Genomic DNA, 25,526 nt, shown 5'->3' with positions numbered 1-25,526 from the left:
ACACACGAACACCGCAGGTCTTTGCGAACCTGACCCCCACCAGAGGGAACAAGGTGTCACACATGGAAGTCGTTCACTAACTCCGCTGTCCTTACAGGTCACCCCGTGTTAGGCTGGCTCGAAACTGTGTGTCCAAGTGCGTAGATTTAACAGCGGAGCCGTTGTTTCTGGCCGTATGTTCTCCGTTGCAAGGAAAAATACCAAGAAAAGGCCCTCGTGAGCGCGTGCCTGCCTGCGACTGCCGAGTCCCCAGTTCGCGCAATGACTTTGGCAAAAACAAAAAAAACTCGATCATTTGCCGTAATCGTGTCAACACTTGCACGGAACAAGGAAGACTCGTCATAAAGCCCACTCCTCGTCCTTCGTCCTCGCGTCGTCGTGCGCATGCGGTCGATACTGTAGGAGAGTCCTCGCACGCAGCAGCGTCCCCGCAGTTCTCGAAATGGGCCGTCTCCGGCATACTCACCTACAACTTCGCCATGCAAGTCTTGCACGTGAATACAAGGTTTCCTGACTTTTTAAAACAGAGCTGTATACCTTTACTTCCGCAACGGTTTCATCCCCACGGGCAAAAAAGATTTCCGTGGGCCACAACGCGAATGCGCCAAGGCCTAAGACACCGAGCGCATGCGTCAGGCTAATTGTACATACAGCATAGAACTCAAAATTTGTTAAAAGAAACAGCAAATCAAGCATAAAAGCCGCCTTACCAATGATAAGGCGCCAATGAACAATGGGACCCCCCCCCCCCCCCAAGTGTTGTTGGTAAAGATAATGTTTGCAGATTACTTTGTCTTTATATATGTTTGCAGAATAACTTTGAAGGGTAGGCAGAATTACTGTCACTAAATAGAGCAGTTCTTGCCCAAGACGCTGAGCGCATGCGTCAGGCTAGGCAGGACCCAGAATTTGCTGTCAGAGAAGCCAAGCGTACTGTCAGCAGATAAGGTATTAGAGAACCGCCGCTGAGGCACCCAAGTCAACAAGCGGGAAAGAAAAGGTTAGGAGAGTCCCTGACGTCACGTTTGTGAAACCGCACCCGCCATGTTAATGAGTCAACTGACGCCATAACTCTTCCCCTTTCTCCTCTGCTGTTTCCGGTCTTATAAAAGGTTCGCGGAACGGGAGGCTCGTGAAAATGAAAGCAGACGACGGGAGCAGTGTTTGGGTCCCTACAGGACGGAATTCTCTTTGCTCTACGTCTCTCCTGCGAAGAATTCCATTTCGCATGGATACGTGGCTGCAGTTGTTTGCAAGATGCCTCACTGTTGCGTGCCGGCTTGCCGGTCGCACCCCGCCAAACTTGCCGAAGCTGCTAACGTGCACCTTCTCACCGACAGACCGATAAGGATGCAAAACCACTGCGCGGAATCGACGAGGTATCGCCGCAAGAGAACAGCAACTACGCTAACTGACGACGCCAATTATTAGCCATCGGTTGTTGCCTTCGAAGAAACATTAGACCACAAAGGAAACGGCGGTAGTATAAACGCTGCGAAATCAGGTGTAGTGAAAAGATTGCAGGCGACGGCGACGACGCCGTAGTGACTGCGCTTTGTTTTCAGCGTATCGAGGCAGCCATAGTGAAGCGCCGTAAAAAAAATAGTCCGTGGAGTTTAGCTAGATTTAGCTGTCGCCGCCGGAAAAACTTAGGCAACACTGTCTATGGGCTCATTAAGCATGACGTCACTTCCTCCGCACTTTTTGCAATGCGTTGGGATGCTCGGGGCCTCTCCTGAGCATTCTTCCTCCATGGAAGTCAGCAAGGGCGGCCATTGTGTCGTTCATCAGTGCTGCGAGATTGCCGCTTCTACGGCCTCACCGTTAACTACGACCGGGTTGTTTGTTAACACTACCGAAGATGCAGCAAAACGGCATCTTTGGACACACTTGTCTGGCTGAAATGCTGTTACACGCGTTACCTTGAATGCGCATTACGAATGACGTGAGTCGCGCGCAGACGAGAGAAGGGAGGACAAGCTAAGCCTATCAGAGGGAAGCGAGTAAAACGCATAAACAACAAAATGGCGGCACCCATGAACCGTCGTATTGTAAACAAATGTCACGTAATGCGAACTGACCAATGATAATGGCGGTGGCACGGAACCATACGAGAAAAAGAGTGCCGATACTCTGCACCCTTATGCAGTGACACCAGTCGAGCGCAAGCGACACGCCAGCCGAGACGACGAGAAACATTTCATAACCTCCTCTATTACCATTTGTAGTGACTTACAAGTACAACTGCTTCGCTGGAAATACACTTTTGTGGGCGGGGTGGGGACCAATTTATTTTTCTGTGGAGTATATGATATCGCTGGGAAAAAATTACACCCATCTCCCCAAAGGGAACCATGAGTAGGATGCGGAGCGTCATGGGGGTTCCGTTTGCGTTTCCGTTATGTTTTGTTGGGCAACTTTGGTGGAAATGTAGTGAACCCCATAATGCTCATATATCCTACTCATGGTTCCCTTTGGGGAGATGGGTGTAATTTTCCTTATTGTATGCGTATATACGCGAGTGAGACAAGATTGATGTGGTATCTGAAGGCCTTTATTTAGGTTTGCACGTCTTCTTACTTTGAGTATGACGGCCCTATGGTCGCTGAAGTGCACAGTCAGTGGATCTCGTAGCAGCGGTTGTATGCAGTCGTCGTCGTTGCAGTTGGTAAAGACGAGATCGATACACGTTCCGTGAATTGTAGTTGGGTGTAATAGCTGTTAGTGTTTGCGCTGGTGCTCTCACCTAATTGCGTCAGCACACTCACTGTCAGGGCTGTTGCTTCCATCCTGCTTCATCTGAAGAATCACGGAGTCAAGCGCAAGCAGTACCGGAGTTGTTGTTGTTGTTCCTCTTCTATGGCACGTACCCACGTGGGGGATTGGCCAATAAACGGTGGTGTGCGGACGCCGGACCACCGCCGACGCCGTGGGACATACCCCCGAGCATAAGACGCTCCACATCTAATAATATTTTCGCTACATGTCTCCAGTTGTAACAAAGACTTGTTTAGGCGCTAGTTGGCAGCCTAGAATTCAAAGCTTCAAATTGGAACCACAAAGTAATTGAGCCTGAAAACAAACGGCATACACGGGGAAAGATATTATATTCTTTTTTTTTACAGCTACATATGCTGTTCTTGCTTTTGTAGCTAGGAGAGGAAAGTCCTGTGGTAGAGTTGGTGGGCTTGCCACAAAAATCAAATGTTTAAGCGCTAATTTTGGAATTATGTATTTTAATGTCAGCGCATAGAAGTCGGCATAAGTATTTGCAAAAAAAAATTTTATCGTGAGGCGAAGTGGCAAAAGTACTGTAGTTATTAGGTTCAATAAGTCATGGAAATCAAAAAAACTATTCCACACCCTTTCCACACCCTCTTAGAAGAATGCTCATTATTTCTACACCCGCTTTACCCCTTGGTTGTAAAGCTACAAATCAGGGGGTTGGATCACCAAAAAAATGTGTACGGGCCTGCAAATTTGTAGTTCTGTTCTACCCTTTCCCAAGGGTGGACTTGAATAGTTAGACATTTGAACTTGCGTACCACCGTTTCGTTTTGTCTTTTCCAGTCCCTGTCCCTCGTCCAAATACGAATCGCACGATTATATTGTATTCCAGTTGTAAACGACTTCGTTATGGGCAATCATGTGGGCGTTAAACTTGCCTTGTGGTTGTTCCTAATTCAGTAAGCACTATGGTCTGTGCTCCATGACGGTCTCCATACACCCGCGATGTGTGCTCAAATAATGTGTACCCTTTTCAGTGTTCTGGATTTTTTTAGCTCTGCCCCCCGTTGAGTTCTCTCCTCCTTCTTTAGTGTATCACGATTCACACTCCTGTTTTCCGCTCGCGGTAGAGAGATTTCTGGCTATGAAGAAGAAAGATTCGCGGATTCAAGCCATGTAGAGTTTTCATGGTAAACAACTATATTGTTCTCACAGTAGATAGGCACTTAAATCGTTTTATTTATAGCAAGGGCGGCCACTTGGGTTGCAAATCTGCGCCGGGTATTTCGGACTGCTTTAAACAAAAAAGGTCATTCGCAATGCTGACGAACAACAGGCCGGCCTTCACACTATAGCCTTTTTACACCCTATTTGGTCAAAAAGTGTGCAAAAATTTTGCCACATGGCACACACCTTTGAAAGGTGTTTCGAGTGAAAAATGGCGTAAGAATGAAAGAATGGTGCGTTTGTGAACACCCTGAAATGAGGATGTAAGGTTCCTTAACACCCTGAAACAAGGGTGTGGGGAGCGCAGCCATGCGCGACAATGTGCATCGGCTGTGCGCGCAGCACGACATGCACACATTCAACACACACGTCACATTTAGACCACTAATCAATTGAACCTGAAAACCAATTGGATGCACGGGGAGAGAGAGAGAGTATATTCTTACTTACCTCGCAACTGCATTTGCTTATCTCGCTTTTATAGGTAGCAGAGGAAAGTCGTCTGATAGAGATGGTAGGCTTGTCTCAAAAATCTAATATTTTTGCGCTAATAAGCCAACGTTGCATTTTAACATCCGCGTATACAAGTCAGCGTGCGGATTTGCAAGAACTTTTTAATCGTGAGGAGTAGGGGGAAAGTGCTGTCGTTATTATGTTCAATAATTCATAAAATTTTATTTAATACGAAACACCTATTCACGCCCTACCCGCCGTCTTGGTGGCTCAGTGCATAACACGTTGTGTTGCTGAGCACAAGGACGGTGGTTCGATTGCCGGTCCTGGCGGCCGCTTTCCTGATGGAAGCGAAAAGCAAAAACACCCGTTTATTTGAGATTTCGGCGCCGATTAAAGATACCCAGGTGGTCAAAATTAATCCGGAACCCTCCACTACGGAGCACCCGATCACCTGCGTTGCGCCGGGGAGTTAAACACTACAGTCAGTCAGTCAATCAATTATTCAATCAATCAATCAATCAATCAATTAATCAATCAATCAATCAATCAATCAATCAATCAATCGATCGATCAATCTATCAATCAATCAATCCATCAATCAATCAATCAATCAATCAATCAATCGTAATACTTAAGATTCCGTGACAACGCATAATGATCAGGAACGTTTCATTTATTCGCGTTGCGTCCAGGTTCAGTTAGCAGGGGCTCAGCTCGGCTATGCAAGGATATACGTAGCGTGAGCTAAGTTTCAGCTGGTTATTCAGGTTTCCTGGGTGTCTAGGGTTAGCTGATTATCATGCTTATTGCTGCTAAAACGATTTCCAATCCAATCCAAACCAATCCAATTCAATCCAATCCAATCCAGCCCAGTCCAGTCCAGTCCAGACCAGACCAGTCCAGTCCAGTTCAGTCCAGTCCAGTCCAGTCCAGTCCAGTCCAGTCCAGTCCAGTCCGGTCCGGTGCGGTCCGGTCCGGTCCGGACCGGTCCGGTCTGGTCAGTTCCGGTCCAGTCCAGTCCAGTCCAGTACAGTCACTGCTCCTCGCGCATGCGCAGAACGGCTCTCCAGGAGCCACGCGAAACGGCTATCAAGCGGCTCCGTCGCAGCGTCAAACTTGGCTACTGCGCAACGGAGGTGCACAGCTAGGCACGCCCCGCCGCCAGTGCGTCTGCCGCGGATATGACGTCACTCTTCTGGAATGCGCAGACTGGCGAATGTGCAGACCCAATTCTCTACACACCCGTACTCCAATTGGATTGGATTTAAATCCAACACAATCCAATTCAATCCAATACAATACCATTCGAGCCAATCCAATCCAACACAATCTAAGCCAATCCAATCCAATTGGGATCTGATCGAAACCTATCCGATGCTCCTCGCGCTTGCGCAGAACGGCCCTTCAAGGTCCACGCGAAACTTCTCAACCTCGGCCAGTGTAGCTTGCGCTACAAAAAAAGGCTGGTACATCTCGAGCACAATGTTTCCACATTGTGGAAACAATGTGGAAACATCCCAACATATATTTGATGTTTCATGACAACATTACAACATCACAACATTGTGGAAACATATCACAATGTTTCCACATTGTGCTGCCTGCTTACACTGCTGTCGACCAGCGTTGTACGATGAAGAATTTTACCCTTTCATAACGCATTTCAGTGTAGAGCGTTCACCTAAAAAAGTAAATAAAGGGCCGTGGCGTTTAAACTTCAAATTGTGGGAAAAGCGGATTATTTATTGCGAACCGGCTGTAATTACCAGAGAATGTGAGTTAATTTTAATTGATTAATAAGTTTATTATAATGTTATATTGTAAACGATAAAGTTACTTTTAACACTGAAGAGTTTCCGGTTTGTCGCCGTTGTGACAGCTTTGCGTGTCATAAGTGGATTTTGCTCCGTTAGCTTCCCGTCCAAGAAGTGCGCCGAGTATGCACATGACCGGGTCGTTATTACAGTCTTTGCGGTTTATCAACGATGTCCATCGATGACTCAACTCGGTGGTCTCCGCTGGGAAGCGATTAAGCAAAAACTTGTCCGAAATGCACTGCATTTTCGCTACGCATTGTCGCGCACATGCGCTGTCGGCGACTTCTCGCTTTCTATGGTTGTTCTCCAACCCACGACCGCACAGTGCTGGGCAAGCGATGTTTGCACATTTCCCTCTATTGCAGCATAGGCTAAAAGAGTTGAAAGTTCCACAAACACTAAGCACATCGTGACGAAAGCTCCTGTCCTCCTGCAGCGGAGCACACCCCACCGAGCGATTAAGAGCCCAGCGCACACAGACAAGGCTGCTCCACAGGAAACAGAAGGCGCGCGGGACGCCTAGATTAGTGGGTTGCGAGTATTTTCCTCCTTTCACGGCTGTCTATAGAAAATGTTGTATATATCAACAAAAAAATAAATTACAGCACTGAAGAGCGCCAAGGAAAGCAAAGGGACAGGAATTCATACGTTTTATTTTACGTAAAAGTAGGTTTGATTGATTGATTGTAGTGTTTAACGCGCCGACGCAACGCAGGCGATGAGGCGCGCCGTAGTGGAGGGCTCCGGAATAATTTCGACCACCTGGGGATCTTTAACGTGCGCCAAAATCTCCTACGCACGGGCGTCTTTGCTCTTCACCTCCATCAGAAAAGCGGCCGCCGCGGCCGGGAATCGAACCCTCGACCTCGTGCTCAGCAGCTCAACGCCTTAGCCACTGAGCCACCGCGGCTGGCAAAAGTAGGTTTGACTTTTGAAATGGACGAACTGGAAGAAGAACATGTGCCCTGTATGACACCCCAACCCTCAACCTCCAGAATACCGCTATGGGTCCATTACAACTAGTGTGCCGGGGAGGCCGTGCCCCATTCAACTTTCCAGGGTATTTGTGTTAATGTGATGGTTTTTTGCACTTACTGGTGATAGTCAGCGCCCCTCCGACAACTCGGGTTGGAGGGCACCTTCTTTTTAACCGCCGGGCCGTGACTCAAGCGCCTACGACGTGCCTGAAGCGGTAAACCAGCGTATAACCCTCTTAGGCTCCCTATCAGACCAAAACTGCCGTAACCGAGGCCCTCGTTATGCGTGTAGCGAATCAGACTGGTAACTGAGGGGCTGGTTGAATCCCCCCAGAAATAAAGGACAGCAGTAAAGAACACCAAAGGAGGCAAAGGGGAATAGATTGATTCGTTTTTTTTGTGTGTGTGTGTTGAAGTAAGTTTAATTTTTGTATTGAAAGAAAAAAATTCGAGAAAATCACGCTGTCCCGATGGACCCGAACCTATGACCTCCAAAATTCCTGTATGGTCCCATACTAGCTATAGGGTACTGGGGACGCTGTGTTCCCCTCCACGTTCTTCGGTATTTCTGTTAAGGTATCAATGTATATCAACACACTTGCGAGCTAGGGCGTTGACCGCCACACTTACTCCGGCTCCTCTGTAGTTCGTTTCACAACTGTGTGTAGCCGAGTGGATGCTACATTTTTCTCCATGATGATGGTTGCTGTTTAGTGGCTCAACGCCAACAAGGGAAAAGAGCGCCAGAGCTATATTATTCTCAACGAGCCAGTCACATGAGCGCGTCCAACGCCACCATCATGGTGGCTGAAAGCCTTGACGGCTATTGTCAATTCTCTTCAGCCGGCCAGCGTAGAATGTTAAAGACGGGCGGATGTGGGTGAATTGTTAAAAACAATGTGGCATCCGATTAGGTGCATGCAGCTTGTGAAATGCAGTATTAATGGCCTTTCAAGTGCACTTTCCGGCAACCAAGATTCGTTCGGCAATTCAACATTCATTATTTCGCATTCAGTTCTTCGTAAGAGGTGCTCAAGATTATCGAATTTTTTTTGGCGTAAGCTTTATGTCATCGCCTTCATCGTGTCACCTCTTTCCTTTCGGGCCATTTTTAGTACCTGTCAGGTAAAAGTGCCCGACTTAAATATCGCGATCAGGGTGTATACATTGGAAAGACTTCTCCAACCTGCTAGAGCAAGTGCCATGGGGAATACATGTCACCGCTGCTCATCCGAGAAGAAGCCATTGGCGTATTTTAAACAATACCTTACTTTATAACCGAAGGTACCTGAGTCCGTTTCTTACAATTGATCCTATATTGGTTTTTCAATACCTTAAAAAACCTGGGTACGATACGTTCTTGCTGTCGACAAGAGGGTAGATAACAACAAATCAAAAACAGAGATGTCGGCTACAGCTTGGCCAAGCACAACCAAAAAACATTATTAAGACAACAATGCTGGTTCGCGATTCTGGCTCGTGTGCTGCCAATATAATCGGGTTGCATATATACAGAGCCCAGGGGCGCTTAACTCGACGCTGTCTGTACTTATATCGACGAAAAAAGAGGAATTACCGTTTGCTGCCGGAGTCGTGTTTTCGTCGGGCCTGGCCAAGTTGGCAGATCGAATTGCATGGGTGTGCCTCACCGTTAGACAGTTTGAGCATCGGAAAGTTTTGTATTCTTGTTGCATAGCTTCCTCCTTCGCTTAGACTAAGGACGCCTCCAAGGCAGTTGAATCCCATCAAATAAAAACATAGTTGTTTCCCACCAATTTGTTTTATTAAACGAGGCTAACGATACCTCGCTGCGAGGGGCCTTACGCGATTTGATAATTATGTGCTTCTTATCCCGTGACAACCTTTCGTTGAATATTTTTATTTTTTTTTAACCCATAGGATTACAGTTGTGTTAGTGACACCTAATTACTCTTGTTCTTCACAGGGTACATTTTGGCCGATGCTGGGTATGATGTCTGGCTTGGGAATGTCCGCGGCAACGACTACAGTGACCACATCGAATATACTAAGGCAGACAAGAAATTCTGGGATTTCTGGTACGCTCCTACAAGAAACCATTTATTACGAAAAGAGACGCATGCTCAGTTTGTACCTCGCGTCAGTTGGTGCACAGTGACTACTAAGCGGACGTTCTATCCTTCATCTTTTCTTTCGTCTAACAAGCTCTGTGTCCGTTCCGTAGTGATGTATACCTGGCATCGGCAATAAGCTTTCTGTACGCACGTACGACACGGAAAAAACTACCGGCATCTTTATTCTTGTACTCTTTGTAGCAGGGGAGAAACAAATTGAGAGCTGTTGATGCTTTCTACATAAAACACCCTACTGCATTTCTCATTGGCTTCTAAGCTCTGCAGAAGTAGGAAGGAATGGAATTTGGTGACCGATGATGCTGGTCCAAAAAAACAAAATGGCCGCATATCAGCTAACTTATCTGCAAATGTCGTCGAAAGGCGTTATCTTCTGCCGCCCCTGCCTTATAAATGGGTCTCTTCTCTACCCAAGTCCACCTATCACGCTCTCCCCTCCCGTTTCTCTCCTCCCACAATAAACATAGAAGAGGTTTGCTAAATCAATTGAATTTTCGTGCTGAATGACCGACTGAACAAAATTTGTTGAGGAATAGTAAACGGGGGAATGGGCTAGGGGATGCGTATTTCCAAACGCTTCGCTGCACAGAGCACCCACGTGACATGTCTGTTCGCGCGATGGAGAACGGTAATTCAACGCGGTCATTCACTGCGCCCCAAACCTAGCGCGACCTAAAACATACCAAATCACCATTATTCGCAAAAATAGCTCGTAGTTTTGAGTTTAGAAAAAAAATAAAATTCCGAAAAAAAAGTAGGCAATGAAAAAAATCTAGAATAGACCTGCCGGGGCTCGAACCCAAGCCGTCAGCGCCAGTGTTCAGCACTCTGCATAGAGTCTACAGAACCTGAATGAAGGTGGAGCAGTGAAGCTCGGTGAAGCTCGGTGAAGCAGGCGCTCAAAAGAATAGCGCGCGCAGTGACATCACACAGGTCACGTGGGTGCGCTGTGCAGCGAAGCGTTTGGAAACGCGCGTAGGGAATAGAGTAAAGTGGAATTCATGGGTAGAACCCTAGGTCCAGGGCCCCAGTGGCTAGTGCGCCTGTCTTCGCTCTCTCCAGCAGCTTGAGTTGGCCATGTAGATATGTGCTTGCCAGGGCCGCCTCCCATGTATCCAGTGTAGTAGGCTGCATTGCGGAGCTGCTGGTGCCAGTTCCCCACATGATTGGGCAGTACCATGCGGCGTGGAACAGCGTGGCTGCCTCGCCGCATTTCTTAGAGTATTCGCCAAGCTCTCGGTGTTGGTCTCGCAGCATGTTGAACCATTTCGATTTGTGTATACACAATTTTCGTGCGTTCCACTCTCCTGCGCCATCTAAGGGAGCCTTTCGTTGCTGGGGAACATGGAACGCCGTTACGAGGTCCCAAATCGTCCAATGTTCTCTTTGTATTTTTTGGTAAAATATTTTTTCAACGTGTACTTCTTTATTTGCTGCCGCAAAAATCAGTCAGGTATTTTTAAATAGGAAAACACTGTAAATACACTTGATGTGTTGGTGGTTAGCCTCAAATATGCCCAATGTCGTCTTTTGTACTCAACAATGTTGGCACGTATGAAGTGTGATTCCAGATCTGATTGTTTGTAAACGTTTCGCCTGTTTAAACCTCCAGCTTCAGTATTGGTTAACCCTTTGGCCGGAAGGCTGAATAAACGGACAACGTCGGCGCGGTGCTCGGTTCTGTCGGTATCAGCGTTCGTTAATAGTGTTCATCTTCAAACGTCCGTCACTAACATGGCGTTCCAGGCACCACCGAAGGCTCATGTCTTCGATGTAAGGTTACCCCAGGCAAGTCTACAATCTGTTGTTGATGCATCAGCGTCCGTCTTCCGGTTGTCCGAAGTGCATACTGCGTGCAGCACATGGGTAAGCAGAGTTTCTAAGTCACCGTAAGAATTTTTGCAGTAATGTGAAGATCGCCGACACCCCTCACCTAACCATCAACGGATAGCGTGTCCTTATCATTCCAGACGCCCCGCACGTTACACAGGTAACGTGCCTAACCCTTCCTTCGCACGTGCCAGGTGAGGCGCTGGCTCTAGTATTACGCCAATATTGGAAGAGACGGAAATCAGCAGAGGCATGCTTTCTGCGCGACCATCCATACCGTCAGGCACACGCTTTGCCAAGATGGGAATGAGAGAAAACACCCCAGTGCCGACCTTCATCAAAGCCTCGGGCCATCGCGTAACATGCGACTACCGTGGCGCGCAGCGGGTGCGCAGGCACTGCTACGGCGGCCACCTGCGCGCCCAGTCTAATAGGAGACTTCAGTGGTTCGCCGCCGAAGGAGGACGCACCTATCTTAAGCTCGTTCCTTTTAAAGCAAAGCTTTACTACTTTTGTCCAGCGGTTTCGCGGAGGATGCACAAGTTACCCTTTGGACCGGAGACACACCGCCGGCGACACGCCCCTCGAAGAGCATCGGCTGATTCGCGGGGGCCGCTGTCGGCGCTGCATACAAAGCGCCGTTTTCAGTCATTCCGCTCACGTAGAGGCGCCGACCGCGACGGGAGCGGCCGCTCAGCTGATCGGCAGCCGACCAAACCCACAGCCTTCCACGCATGCGCCACTGGGTCCTCTCGGGCTATGTGACTCTCCTTGCGCCCCGTTCGCCGTGAAAGAGGAACGCCGCGTCCGCCCAGAATGAGTGAGGCCGGGCCTCGTTCTGCAAGCGTTCCACGGGGCCGAACGGCTTTGAGCCGTGCCCGGAAATACAGCTACATGAAGTGTTAACCAAGCGAAACCAAAACGCAACCAGATTAGGCGAAGCTTTTCCTTTGCATATCCAAGGTTAGCTGAGCTAAGCCGCAGCCGTTTTTTTTTTCATTCTTACAACCCCATAACTCAGCGTAGCGTTAAAGTACACTGACCAAATTACCACAAGACCTTCCTTACCACCAACCGACGACACCAACGGATCTCTATTTATATCAGGTAAGCATTTTTTTAATTACAGAAAAAAATCTACCAAAACAACTTCTAAAAAAAATTTTTTTTTGCGCGTTTGCTCATTTTGAACACAACCACAACCCTACCTAGGCAATTCCGAACACAATTATATTCTAACAACCGAAATTCGTTCATAAATAACAATTTCACACAGCTTTTTGTCCAGACCTCGCCTTAGCCGCTAACCCTAAAATGTACTTTACGCTACAGCTTTCTCAACACGCTCAACCGACCAGTTCGAGGTCTTTCCTCAGTGGTTCATCGAGGTCACCCCACCGCAGCGTAGAGCAGACTGGGACGTGAGCGGGTCGGCTCTCCATCATTTGAAATCGTATCAGGACTTGTGATTTTTCGCGTTGCGCGTGCGTCTTCAGTTTGATTCCAGTGTGAGTCCCTAGTTTCCTTTTCGAGAGTGTGTACGCATCCGAATGTATGTTTTCTGAACTGTTCCTAAACCATGGCGTCACTTTGCGTTGATCCTCTTCTGCTGGTCACACGCCCACTTGCATAACACGCGCCCTCACAAATGTAAATTGCATTGTAGTGTAAACGATCGTAGCTTGTGCCGTCGGTTTTCGCAGAACCTTCAGGCCACTCATGCAAAAATTGGCACTCCCCTTCGAGCTACGCCGCAAACAACTGTAGCAAGCGCTTGGCTACAAGAGCTGCTTGATCGGTATCAGTGTTTGCATCGCGCATCTTCACCTTCGGTGACAGTCTGGCGATGCCGTCGGAATCCATATGCCCCCCCCCCCCCCAAGTTTTGCAATTGAAGATTTCGTATCGTCACATGCCCTTGCTTTCCCAGTTGCCCAAGTCCCCACGGAGTACTATCCTGCTCTTACTGTTGCACCGACCATTAGTTTAGTCCGGAGGTTCTGCAGAGCATGAAGCACGGCTTTTTACTTGGGTCTGGTAGTTTGCCTGCAAAATTCAACCTGGCACTTTGGGATTTAATCGGGCCGCACGTAACCAATGTCCTTTGGCACTGCTTTCTACACAATGAATTTCCACAGTTATTCCAAAGAAGGGTTTTGTGTACACTCACCCAGAGGAGTAGCGGCCTCTCAGATTACAGGTGAGATCAGAACAAAGATTGCAAGGTTTTTGCTGGGACCGTAGTCCTGCGCATGTGACCATTGATACGTCATTAGTTGCTTTATTTCCGTGGGCAGCTTACACATCCTGTCGTATTACATGCGTGATGTCATTGAGTATTCGTCCCTACGCAATGCTTCCGGAATGGTTGTTTGTTTAGACCGAGAAAAAGCATTTGAATGTCTCGAACATGAGTACGCTTGAAGCATTCGGATTTCCCGCATCTTTTCAATCTCTGCTTCGTACATGCTCGCCCGCATAAGGAGCACCTTATATCTATATGGAGTAGAGAGTGGAAATTTTTTTATTACCCCTAGCCTGCGTCAAGGGTGTCCGCTATCGCCTGTTCTGATTCTTCTGATCCCAGCCCTTTTTGCAGGCGGTGCTCACGTATCCAAATGTGTAGGGCCTTCCGCTACCAGGCAGTGAATCGGTAAAATCCACACGCTTACGCGGATGATGTAGCACTATATATTCCTAATGATGCTTGCGATATACCTTAAACGGTTTCTATGAATATAGCAAGTTGTCTGGAGCCCTCTTGAACTTGTTGAAATGCGAGTACCTGTTTATTGGCTCCTCTAGCACCTCCATATCCACTTCTTTCCCCATACAGCCGCGGGTTAAAACAAACATTCTCGGAATAGAATGCAGCACATATGCGGTATTAAAGGACATGTGGCGAGTGATTATCGCCGAAATTCGCCGGAACTTCCAGAACGTGCAGAGTTTTGATTCGTCATTATAAGAGGGACTATCTAGTACAGTCGGTATTTTGTGGCAAGTTGTACGATGGCAGGTTGCCCGACCTCCGTTAATGGTGTGAATTAGCATTCGACCTTTGGTCGGTTCCTTTTCATGGTAAGGTAGCGCAGCACTGACCTGTTGACCAGTCCTCTGAAAAACCGCGGAATCGCTGGGGCTCGCATTCCCTTTAGTATCTGTCTTTTGTGCTTTGCTTCCGGTGCAGTTTTTGCTTAGCATACTTCAGGCAGAGGCTCGCCAGCACGTGTTTCGCTAAAGCACTTCCTCTATACACAGCTGGGCGTATTCATGCCTGGGGTACCTCCGGCTGAGTGCATGCTGGCGTTCTATAAGGTATCTGTAGCGGTTTATAGGCACTTCTCGCTCGTATACCCCAGAGCAAATGTTTTGTAAAACCGCGCGATCGGTATCAGCGCTGCTGTTTTACTACGCCTACTGCTCCTTCTCGTAATAACGGAATGAGCGATGCAATTTGGGGTGCATTGACCTTTCCCTTCTTTCGCGGTCACGTGCGAGATTTCGTGTGGTGCGTGGTATGTGGTGTTCATTCAACACGTGATAGACTCCAGAGCTCGGTCTCAGTGCAACCGAATGTGCCCCAATTGCCCATTCCAAAGGTGCGTCGCAGCACGGTCAGTCTCGTATGTTGTGCACCGCGGATTTAGAGGCCTAGGAATCGAGCGGTATATAAATGGGAGGTAACTTTCCCAGAGCCCGCTTTGCATGCCTGCGAATTTGGCGAGTGCTTTTGCGTTGTGGCGAAACCGCTGCGAAGCGGTCGCAAGTGGTTACTGTTGTCGACCGGTGTGGCCGATTTTAGCTACATGCGACGGGAAGTTTTGTCCTGCATTTCACAGCATGTTTTTTTCCTTGAAGAGGAGCAGTTTGCTTTTGTTTGTGTACAACAAGGACAAGTAGCCTTAACTTCTAAACCAGTGTGGCATACATGATTCGCGTTTTTAAAATATATTTCAATGCTTTTTTGTTTATAGCTATGTATATGCTTGTACAATAGCATACAATAGCATTCTGTACCTAGTTAACGTGATTGCAGCGGCCATTGTGAGTGTCTATGTATAACTTTAAGCATTGTACGTAAATGTTTTGAGTCCTCAGTTTGTAGTGCAAAGTTTTGTATGCGTCTTCGTATAAACGTCTTTTAAGATACCTTCAGGTATAAAGTAGCCAACAAAGACTACGAATCTTTAAAAAATGTGTTGGAGTGCGTGTCACCATGCCCCTTCACCGTCACGGCACCCCTTACCAGCGGGTAGCCCTCGGTGAGTGGTAGTCCAGACTGTCATCAGTCAACCTTTTGATGCCCGTGGGCGTGAGAAGGTTGCTTAGGAAGGCCATCTTTTATGTATAACAAGCAAAATCAAAATCCTCTTGCGTGCGTGTGTGTTGCTTTCATAAAAATCTTTCTTTTTTTTGCGAGAGTTTGCCTTACGGCATAACAGATATATATACAACATCACATTTGTGTCACGCAGAAACGTAAGCAGAGACCGGTACTGAGGGCCCCAGATCCACCGCTGTAGATCAGGGGGTCTCCCAGAATGGAGCCCTGTGCCTCGGAGGTGTTGCAGGCGAGAGGTTTGCAGGGCAGGGCAGGTCCATAGAAGGTGGCTCGTGTCGGCTTCGAACGCAGGGATCGTACAGAAGGGACAGGTGTCCGTTCAGACAAGTGTCCGAAGGGACAAGTGCCTAGAATACGCTGGCTAGTGTGCTGAGGGCGGGCGCCGAGGAGGCCCCGACCGTGATGACTGGCGGCGGCGCCCACTTGGGGCGCTGCTGTGCGAGAGGGTGCATCTGCGCGCCGTCCGCGCGGCGTTCCGCGCGCTCCCCAAGCGCTGCGAAGCTTCAAGTTAGCGGAGTAGCGCGAAGCGGGCGTTTACTTTTTCCATGTATTTGGAGCGTTCGTTACAAAACGCCATGCTATATAAGAACTACGTGAGTGCTACATACTACAGTATATTATACTACATATACTACAGTATATATACTACAGTATATTCTAGGCACTATAGTCTCGCTGTATGCTCACAAAATAGAATCTCGTTTTGACTTGCGACGAACGGTTGTCCTGGCTGAGGCTCCTTTCTCTCGCCCGACAGAGCGCCCTACCATTGGTGACCCTACCGAACACGCCATCGAGGTTAATGTAGAGCCATGTCCCTCGACAACCAGGACTCAACCCGTTCATAAAAAGCCGGCGAAGCAGTCTCAGCCTTGACCGTTAGGCTTCCGCAATTCTGGGAGCGCCACCCGACGACCTGGTTTCTGCAAGCAGAGGGAGAATTCCAGCTGGCTCGGAAAACCTCTCAAGAAGCCAAATTTCTCCACGTCGTCGGATCCCTTCCGCCGACAGCTTCGTTCAACCACAACCATTCCGCAGCGCCTTACGACCAGCTCAAAGCTACCCCCCTGAAGCGCACAGCTGCTTCGGAACGCACCCGCATCCAGCAGCTTCTCTCCTCCGGGGAGCTCGGCTACAGCAGGCCAAGCCAACTGCTACACGGCGCATGAAGCAACTACTTGGCATGCATTCTCACGCCATGGATGACACACTGCTGCGTGAGCTCTTCCTTCAGCGCCTACCTTCCAACGTCCAAATGGTCTTGTGCCATCTCGCATTTACAAACAGTGAACGGCACGCGAATACCCGCATACAAGTAACGCTCACTCAGTCTAAACCTGGGGCTCCGCCCAGTTTTCCCGTGGGTTTTTCTCATCGCCGACGTTCGCACCGTCATCCTCGGTGCCGACTTCCTCGCAAAAAATGCCCTTCTCGTCGACCTAAAGCGGCAGCGACTACTTGATGCTACCACACTCCTCCCAGTGTAAGGTGTGTCAGCGGAGGCAGCTACTAATGTAGCCCCATCCTGCGCTACAGTTGCCGATGAACCGTTCGCCACCTTGCTTCGGGACTTCCCAACCGTGACAGCGCCACCTGACTGGACTCAGCCTCTTCGTCACGACGTCCGTCATCACATCATCACCACTGGCCCTCCTGTTTTCTTTCGACCACGGCGGCTCGCGCCTGACAGGTTCAAAGTCGCCCATTCGGAGTTCGAGCACATGATGGCACTGGGCAGCACCGTCCATCATACAGCGACCACGCTTCACCGCTGCACATGGTGCCCAAGAAAACTGGTGACTGGCGCCCCTTCGGAGATTACCGGTCCTTAAACACCAAGACCATTCCTGATCGCCATCGGTTACCCAACCTCCAAGACGTCACCGGCACTCTACACAGGGCCACAATATTCTCTAAAGTAGACTTAGTTCGTGCGTACCACCTGCAATCAAACGGCCTCGTCGAGCGTTTCCACCGACACCTCAAGTCTTCACTCACAGCGCACGGATTCCCAACCGAGTGGGTCCAACGACTACCACTGACGCTCCTCGGAATCCGGAGCGCGTACAAAGTGGACCTCGCGTGCACGTCTGCTCAGCTCGTCTACGGTACACCTCTGTCTTTGCCAGCGGACTTGTTCGACGAGTCTTTGCAACCTGTCCCTGCAAGTGACTACGTCGATAACCTAAGAGAGGTTTTTCGGCACCTTCGGCCTCAACCTACACGCCTTGCAAAGTACCCGACGACTTACACGCACTCTCACCTCAAAACTGCCACGCATGTGTTCGTGCGCTACGGACCCGTTCGAGGACCATTGCGGCATCATTACCACGGCCCCTCGACTATACTCAACGTCACTCGACTACTTTTGTCGTGAACATCAATAGAACCCAACACACCGTGGACATTGAATGACTGAAGCCTGCATACCTCGAGCCTCCCGCCGAAGTCACTTAGTTCGAACCTGCTGTGCCCCCAACAACAAGACCACCCCGGCGAGTCCACTGGAATTTCGCATGACTTTTCCGATCGTCGCTTTCGCTCCTCTCTTGTGGAGGAGCCCTGTAGCAGCAGCTGCAGCGACATCGCTAGATCTAGCGCCGCTCCTCGCACAGCAGCCCGGTCGACATGGTCACAGGCTGCGCGGCCGCGCGAGCGCACGAGGACACGGGGGTCTCGCTGTGTGCTCACAAAATAGAATCTGGTTTTGACTTGCGATGAACGGGCGTCCTGCCTGAGGCTCCTTTCTCACGCCCAAAATAGCGCCCTACAAGTTAAACGCGACAAATTTCGTCTGTCCGTCCGTCTGTCCGTCCGTCCGTCCATCTGTCCGTCTTTCCGTCTGTCCGTCCATCTGTCCGTCCGTCTGTCTGTCTGTCTCTCCGTCGCTCAATTGATCCGTCCGGCCAAACGGTAAATGAATTCTTGAACGACAAGTTTATACAGCCAAAAACCTTTCCGAACTTTGGAAACACACTTCATACTCGTCAACATTGTTCAGCAAGAAGGAAACATTCCGTATGTTCAATGCACAACTCGTACTCGCAGTGTTCTTTTAATTCAAAATGAATGTGGGCTTGCTTCGCGAGAGCAAAAAATCATGCACCCCTTGTCTAAAGACGGCGATGGTTGCGCGCGAAGCTTTGTCGTGATGTATTCCTTGGTTGGCCAATCCCACACTGCGAGTATGTTTTACTCTGGAGGTACGCACCAATTTTCTAGAGAGAGAGAGAGAGAGAGAAAACTTTATTATGAACAGATGGGTTAAGGAGACGGGGTAGCCACCAGGCTGGTGGCGACTAAAGCAGCTCGTTCAACCAAGAGCTCCTGGGTGGCCAGGTCGGAGCTGCCCAGCGCCTCCTCCCACTGCTCGCTGCTGGTGATGGGGGGGGAAAGGGTCTTGAGGGCATTCCCACATGCAACGGGTGAGTGATGCATACGCACCACAAAGGGGACATTCGGGAGAGGGGAATTCTGACGGGCGAATGTGGTGGAGAAGGGATCTCATTGGGAAGGCTCCCGTTTGAAGGAGTCTCCATGTTCGCACTTTATGTTGTGGAAGGGATGTATGGGATGGTGGGTAGATACGACGGGAGAGACGGTAGTGCTCTGTAATATCGTTAAAAGTGATCAGTTTGTCTCTGGTGGACCTGGCGCCGTGGTGGGGAAAGGGGCTCATGCCGGCCCGGTGTGTAAGCTCTCGGGCCGCCATGTGTGCCGCCTCATTCCCCTGTAGCCCTGCATGGGCAGGGGCCCAGACGAGTTCCACAGAGATAGTGGGTGGATTTTGTTGGAGAATTTGGAGCGCATCCGAGAAGATATTGCCTCGTGCAAAATTTAGAATGGCCAGTTTCGAATCTGAGATTATGATTCTAGGTTGTGGCCGACAAGTAAGAGCCAGAGCGATTGCCATCTCTTCCGCCTTAGCTGGTGAATCAGTGCGGATGGTGATTGCATTAACTGGGGGGTAGTGTGGGTGGTTGATAACTGCCACCGCGTAGGCATTTCGGTGCCTGTATTCTGCGGCATCTGCGTAGACGATATCAGGCCGGATGGGTAGCTGTCGGGCGAGGGCTCGAGCCCTTGAGAGTCGTCGTGGTGCGTTGTAAACCGGATGCATATGCCTGGGCAGAGGCCGAACGATAAGATGCTCTCGGACATCTGTCGGAATGGAACATTCCTCCTGCACCAGGTCTGAGACAGGGATATTCTGCGCCTTAAGTATTTCTCGACCTGGTGGTGAGCGCTCTAGGCGTTCCCGCTGTGAGGAGAGGTGCGCCTCGATGAGCTCCTCAGCAGTATTGTAGACCCCAAGATTATTAAGCCGGGCAGTGGAAGCATGCTGAGGTAGCTGCAGAGCCGCCCTATATGCTTTCGGAATGAGGCAGTTGATTTTAGTTAGCTCCGTTTTGCTAGCGCGAATGTAGGGCAAGGTATAGACGAGCCTACTAATGAAAAATGCCTGTACGAGGCTGAGTCTGTCTTTCTCGCCCAGACCTCGATTTCGATTGGACACCCTTCTGATGAGTGCTATCAGCTGGTCTACTTGGGCACCTAATTGCCTTATGAGTTCCGAATTGGTTCGATTCTGCTGAATAATGAGGCCTAACACCTTGAGTTTTGGTACCTGAGGAACGGGTGACCTTGTACCAGAATTTCGAACTTAGAGGTTGCAGAGGCTGTCTTTTTGGGAGGGAGAATGAGAAGCTCTGATTTCCTGGGAGAGCACACGAGGCCTGCCTTATTAGCCTCAGTTGAGACCACGTCTGCGCCAGCCTGAAGGGTGCTTTCGATGTGCGCGTCGCTACCCCCCGTGACCCAGAGCGTAATGTCGTCAGCATACAAACTAAAACGGAGATTTGGTATCTGTTTCAATTCGTGTGCTAGGCGAAGGAGAGCCAGATTGAAGAGGAGGGGTGAAATAACGGCTCCTTGAGGAGTGCCTCTGTTTGCTAGATTAAATGGACCATCTGCATTGTGACCAATCCGTATTGTTGCGGTACGCGCCGTCAAAAATGCTTTGACGTAGTTATACGTTCTGTGTCCAGGATTAATAGATGCCAGGCCAGTAAGGATAGCAACGTGTGTCACTGTGTCGAAGGCCTTTTTTAGGTCTAAGGCCAGCAGTGCTGTAGTGTCTACCTTGCTAGTCGGCTGGATGACCTCGTTCGATAACTGCAGCAAGATATCTTGAGTGGACAGTTTTGGGCGAAACCCTACCATTTCACACGGCAGCGCATTGGTTTTGTTTATATGTTGAGTAATGCGAGCTAATATGATATGCTCGAGCACTTTGCCAACACAGGACGTTAATGAAATCGGTCTCAGGTTTTCTAAGGCGGTGAGCTTGCCTGGCTTCGGGATAAAAGAGATTTTTGCTGATTTCCATTCCTTAGGTAGTTCGCCCTTACGCCAATAGTAATTGTAGTAAGCTGTTAAGTCTGCGATAGATGAATCATCCAGATTGCAGAGCATCTTGTTAGTTATGGAATCCGGGCCCGGTGCTGAGCCAGGTCTGATGTTCTGGATAGCATTCCTAACTTCTGCCTCGGTGATGTCCTCATCTAGTGATGGCTTTTCTGTGCCATGATAGTCTGGGAGAGTTGTTTGTTCGCCCTCCGGAATATAAATTTTACGAAGCTTATTAATGAGATTTGTCACGGAGCCGGCAGTTTTGTGAATGAGCTTCTGGATGTGATGAAATTGATCTGTCTTATTTTGTAGGGGATTAAGAAGGTGTCGAAGAAGAACCCATGTTTTCTTCATACTGAGTGCTCCTTTTAGTTTATCACAGATATCATGCCATTGTTCTCGAGCTAGTTGCTTTGTGTATTGCTGTATCCTGATTTGTAAATCCGCAATCTTTCGGCGAAGGGTTCTGTTGTGCTTGTTTTGCCTCCACCGTTTTTGCATGCTGCGGTAGGCTTGCCAGAGGTGCTGGAGTCGTGAATCAACCCGGCAGGATGGTATTTCTGGGTCTACTCTGTTGCTGGCTGCATGGGTGTCTTGGATTATCTTTTGGGTCCAAGTCTCTATGTTTGCTGCTGTGGACACATCATCGTTAGCTTGCTGTGTTCTAATTTTGCGGAATTTATCCCAGTCTGTAATGTAGGTGTGTTTGGGCGGTGTTACTAGCTGCTGCGCGGTAGTAATCTCGGTCTGAATGATGAAGTGATCACTGCCTAATGTGTGCTCCGTGCATAACCAGTGTGCGTGTGTGATCCCGGCTGTAAGCGTGAGATCTGGTGTAGTGTCACGCTGAACACTAGTGCCTATTCTAGTGGCCGTGTATGGGTCGGATTCAGTTGTGAGGTGGCACTTTTGAATTTGTTCCCACAGCAGTCTGCCCTTTTTTGTAGTGTACGAGTATCCCCAGGCAGTATGGGGGGCATTGAAGTCACCTACTACAATTATTGGATTGCCGTTTGCTTTCCTTTTAACTGCTGCAAAAAGAGAACCGAATCTGTGATGATGGGCTCGCGGGCTGCTGTAGATATTTAGGATGAAATAACTGGGGTCTGTCTTGCAGCGGGGAAATATCATAACCAGATCATGTGGGATCTCAAGTTCATCGAGCTGGATAAGCTCTGCCGTAAGATTCCGTTGCACGAGCATGGCTGTAGGGGATGATTTAGAGCCCTGAAGGCCTTTATAGCCGGGCAATTTCACTTCTGTCCCCGCTTCTTGTATGGCGATTATGTCGGGAGCTCTAGTTTGGGATTGAATATGTAGCATTAGGGCATCTCGCTTGCGCTTGTATCCCCGGCAGTTCCACTGCCACACACGTAGCGTATTATTGGCTTTGGTTTGGGTCATGCGTTAACTCAAACATGGGTTGTGGTATTGCTTGAGGGGCTACCGAGACGCCCAAGGCTGTTGCCAGGTCCGCGATGGTTTTGTGCAATTCAGCGCGTATCGAGTCTATCGTGGCCTGCATGGTGGCCTGGTTCGTCAGAAGTGTCTGATGAAGGTGAATGTATTCGGCCTTTTGCTCGGCTAGAGCGCTTTGGCATGCTCTTTCAACCGCGACCAGTCTGTCCTCTGTGGGCTCTGGTCCCTCGTCCGACGGCACTGCTGTCTTAATGGCCCTACGTTTGGGAGGAGGGGAGGATGGCTGGGAAGCGAGAGTAGGGGAGGGTTCCGATGACTGATGCGTAGCTTGCTTAAGAGCCTTGTTCTCCTGTCTAAGTTTTTCGTTTTCTTGGCGTAGCTGGGACAGCTCTCTACGTACAGTTTGCAGCTCTCGCAAGAAGGAGTCTGGGACTATTGGGATTGGAGAAGAAGTGGGTGTTTGCAGCGAGCAGTTTGAGGAGAAGCATGGGGAGCTCACCTTGGCTGTTTGGTTGACAGGTCGCTGTTCTTGATTTTGCTTTGTCTTTTGGACGCTGTGCTTGCCTGGCTCCCCTAAGTTGTGGAAGGGTGGCGTCGAATTGTGTCGTTTTCCGAGGAGACTGCCAGCCGAGGAGAGCGCAGCACTGATGGTTGCTTGGGCATAGGTGAGGGGCTTACGTTGAGGCTGGAAGCGGCGCGGGCGTTCCGGTGATCCGGTGTTGTGGGCACCCTCGCATACTATGCATTTAGGGACACATGGGTGATTGTCCGTTGGATTCGGTAGTCCGCACAGTGCGCATCGTAGAGGCGCTTGCGTTGTTGGGCAGACGTCCTGGCGATGGCCGGGGCGCCAGCATTTGGTGCAAGCTTCTGTCTTCCTTTTGAACGGTTTGTAGCGGTACGTTGCCGCTCGGTAGCGAACCCAAAATGGCACTCTTGTTCCGTCAAACAGGATCTGCACGATATTAGATGTGTTGAGCCTCCTCGCGTCCAGTATTCCAAGGTCTGGGTTGTAATGCGTTAGGCTGTGCACAATCTGTTCTGCTGTGTCAGTGCTGGGGACATCGAATATCACGCCGAGTGCGGTATTCGCCGGTGCGGAAACATGCGTTGCCACTGGGTATTGCTGCCCGTTGAGCTCCAGGTAGGAAATACTGGTGTATTTCTTGGCTCGATCTTCATCGGGAGTGCTGACGACGATGAAGTTTGCCCTCGGGTGGATGCGTACTTGATCCTGATCGTTGGCGTTCAGGCCTGCAAACTTCGTAATCAGGTCCGCAAGCGTGGCGATTGAAACCGATACTAGGGCTAGCCCGCCTCGTGGCCTAAGTACAATCTTAATGTCTGAGTCTGGCAGCGGAGTAATAGGGGGCTTACTTGGTCCTTGCTTGCGGCGCTTGCGCTGTGGCTTGTCTTCGGTGGAAGTGGCTATAACACCCACAGCAACGCTCGGGTCTGCATTCCTTAGGCCTAACGTTTGTGTTAGGGGTGTACGGCGCGGATCGGTGCTTGCTGCTAGGCGTTCACTTTGACCATGGCGAAATGGAGACGTCGGATAGCCGCCGGCTGCATAAAGCGAGAGACCCGTGTTTAATTCGATAACGGGAAGAATTTTCTTTTTTCGCTTAGCCCACGATCATTCATCATCATCGTCACAAAACGTTAGCTTTCCTGCACGGTGTATTGGCATACAACGGCATCAGTGAGGAGACTAAAGCTTTGCTGTAAAATAAATACGCGTTGAAAACAATATTTTGACCCAAAAAGACAAAAAATGTTCACGCAGGACTGGACATCAGGCAGAGTTCTAATTTTAACATTACGAATTCTTTCCAGTTGGTGGCACGAGCACTGGAACACAGGAACAGTCAATTGACTTCAGCAAATATCTGTGCTTATCTTTGGAGGATGGAAAGGCGAGGGCTTAACATATGAGTTGGGCGGGTAAGAGAAGATTAGCATTTACATTGCAGAGGCGGCAGCAGACGATCGTCTTTCGACGGCATTTGCAGCGAAGTCAACATGTACGCACCATTTTTATGTTGGTAGCTTCATAAAAGATGTCAAAATTGTTTTGTTGGCCTTATATTTTGGCATGTTGCATCATCCTGTGCACTGCGTTCTGTGGATAGGCACAAACAAATGATTCTGATGATGATGGTGATGCTAGAATAAGAGGCATCTGTTTGTCTTGAAGAGCGGACACCAAGGTGAGGAGTAGATTTAAGACGTGTGCATGAGCGTTCGTTCTTGCGAATGTACCTGTCCACATATCCCAGGGTCTGGCCAGCTCCTAGTCGGAGAAATCGGCCCTTAATTCTGGGTCCCTAGGTATAGTATTCACTGAAGTAGTAGCAGTATTATTGGCAAAAGTAAGTGGTGCCTACTGAGCTGTTCTATGTTTTCATGAAATTGCCGGAAATTATTCCGCCTAAGCGGAAAAACGGTACATCAATAAATTAGACCATCTTCCCGAAGGGGGACCCTGAGTAGTATGCGAAGCACCCATGGGGTCGACTGAAGTTCCCATTAGTTTTCAGTTCGTCGTTTCCGTTGACGTTCAGCTTCGCGTGCCTTCGTTGTGTCAGTAGCTTCTTGACGTAGTTTGAATGAGTGAAGGACATAAGGCGCGTTCGTAGCACATGCTCCCGTCACGGTTTAAAGCGCAGTGTGAAACGCGCCACGTACCTCCCGTTGCGGCCACAGAGGCGTGGGATCGAAACCGGGCGCCACCTAACTATTTCTTTTTATAGTGGACTGCACTGGCGTCAGCCCAAACGCTGACGGGGCTCAAGAGACGGGTATGCGCAGTAGAGCACGGACGGCGGTCAACAACGACAACGAGGGAGGGAGAGACACAGCCCCGAGCATGAGATACTTCGCATCTAAAACGCGAAAAGTTATTCCTGATCACCGAGTTTAGTAGCCCGTAGAAACTTCACAGGGAGAGGAGACATTGCTCTTCGTACAGAGGGCAACAAACTTTTCTATAACAAAGGTTTCTTACTTATAGCCTTATCTTGCCTCGGCGGAAAGCATTTGAATAAAACTGTTTTGTCATTCTGAAGTCTTAACGATATATTGTGACCTCAGCGTTTTTTGTAACAAGTGTTAGTGCCCAGTTTTGAGAGGTAAGTAGTTTAACTTGAACTCAGCGTTATAAACGAGGGTGTTGCACACTGTACAATCCAGTGACCCTTACAAA

General features: G+C 49.2%; 1 protein-coding gene across 1 annotated transcript in view; it reads left to right on the top strand.

The window, feature by feature from the left end:
- LOC144145941 (gastric triacylglycerol lipase-like) overlaps positions 1 to 25,526 on the top strand; it is a 43,021-nt gene that overhangs the window by 5,559 nt on the left and 11,936 nt on the right. Inside the window, exon 4 of the mRNA XM_077677811.1 lies at positions 9,150 to 9,261. Coding sequence (XP_077533937.1) covers positions 9,150 to 9,261 — 112 coding nt within the window. The remainder of the gene's footprint in view (positions 1 to 9,149; positions 9,262 to 25,526) is intronic.

This window comes from Haemaphysalis longicornis, unplaced genomic scaffold (assembly GCF_048455015.1).
Source record: "Haemaphysalis longicornis isolate Haplotype H1 unplaced genomic scaffold, Haemaphysalis longicornis Haplotype H1 scaffold_7, whole genome shotgun sequence".
Lineage (NCBI taxonomy): Eukaryota > Metazoa > Arthropoda > Arachnida > Ixodida > Ixodidae > Haemaphysalis > Haemaphysalis longicornis.
The sequence above is the reverse complement of the archived record's forward strand: the minus strand, read 5'-3'. Positions and strand labels throughout refer to the sequence as shown.